At 43.8% G+C, this 1,207-nt stretch overlaps 1 pseudogene across 1 annotated transcript; it reads right to left on the bottom strand.

Annotated features, from left to right (window-relative positions):
• Positions 1 to 9: 9 nt before the first annotated feature.
• TEOVI_000272000:pseudogene lies at positions 10 to 1,041 on the bottom strand (annotated as a pseudogene). Its single transcript has one exon. A coding segment is annotated over exon 1 (1,032 nt).
• Between the last annotated feature and the right edge of the window lie 166 nt (positions 1,042 to 1,207).

Genomic DNA, 1,207 nt, shown 5'->3' on the forward strand with positions numbered 1-1,207 from the left:
TGGACCAATTTATACAAACAGCCAAAATAAAAATATCCATAGAAATTGTAAAATAATTTTGGACGAACTCTTTTGTTCTTCCGGTGGTCTTGCCGTGGTTAAACCTGTCTCTGTCTCTGTGGTGGTAGTTGTTTGCGCATTTTGGTTTCTACTTTCTTGTGGTTTGTCTGATCGCTCGGTTGGTGAACCTCCCTCCGTGCTTGGCTTTAAGTTTGAGTTTGGTTTTGCGTCCATGCTCGGCTCTGCGTCCGTACTTGGTTTTGTGTGCCTGCTTTTACCCTCATCTTTGTTCGTTTCTCCAAGTTCTTTCACCAGATCGTCGAGATTGCTGAGCCATTTGATGCCACTTGAACCGCCTTGATTTGTTTATTTCGGATATATCACACAAATGCCGTTGGTTTGTGACTCCTGTCCATCGCAGACGCTTAGCGTCTTAGTTTTGTCCCCTCCATAAGTGTAGTACTCACGCCCATTTGAGCTTTTACGGCCTTTTATTCCACTCACAAATTGCTTTCTCTTATCCTGAAACTCAGCTTGCGTAGGCACGCCTTTTCCATCTTCTATTTTACATCCATTTTGCAAGCGACCCCACGTCTTCGCACGGCTCTCACGGTCTCGCCATCCCCTAGTGCGAGGGTGACCACTGTTTCCGGTAAAACAAAGGTCCCTGCGTGGTGGTTGCAGGTCGTCTCCCTCACACAAGCATATAAGGCCTTGCACAAGGGCCTTCCCCGCCACGAAAGGTTGATTTCCACTATCTTGGCCGCAATCCTTTTGTCTGTAAACTTCCCATTCTATATTATTCACATTGCTAATCCCCACTCCAAATAATATATCTTTGAGTTTCCTTTGTAGAGAGGCTACGTTTACTCCCGAATCTCCATTCATCCCTAGTGAAGAGTTTATCCGTTGTGCCAAACTAACGAATTCACATAATGTATTAAATCCACCCTCGTTAACTATTTCTTGCTCTACGCAGGACACGGGTGTCATCATCAACGAAGCCACACCCACAATCAATCCCAGTAACTTTTTCCACATTTTCATTGCACTTCCTTCAATTACTTTTCTAAAAGGAAAATCAAAAGCAACAAAACAAAGCCGTATGTCTATAACTTCACTTCCAAATAAACCGTATACAGAACCCACCCAGCAACACTTCTAGCTTGTAAACACCCTTTATTATCGGTGCGTTAAGTTAAAGGGA

Source organism: Trypanosoma equiperdum (genome assembly GCF_001457755.1).
Source record: "Trypanosoma equiperdum strain OVI genome assembly, contig: ctg_598, whole genome shotgun sequence".
In the NCBI taxonomy this organism is placed as follows: domain Eukaryota; phylum Euglenozoa; class Kinetoplastea; order Trypanosomatida; family Trypanosomatidae; genus Trypanosoma; species Trypanosoma equiperdum.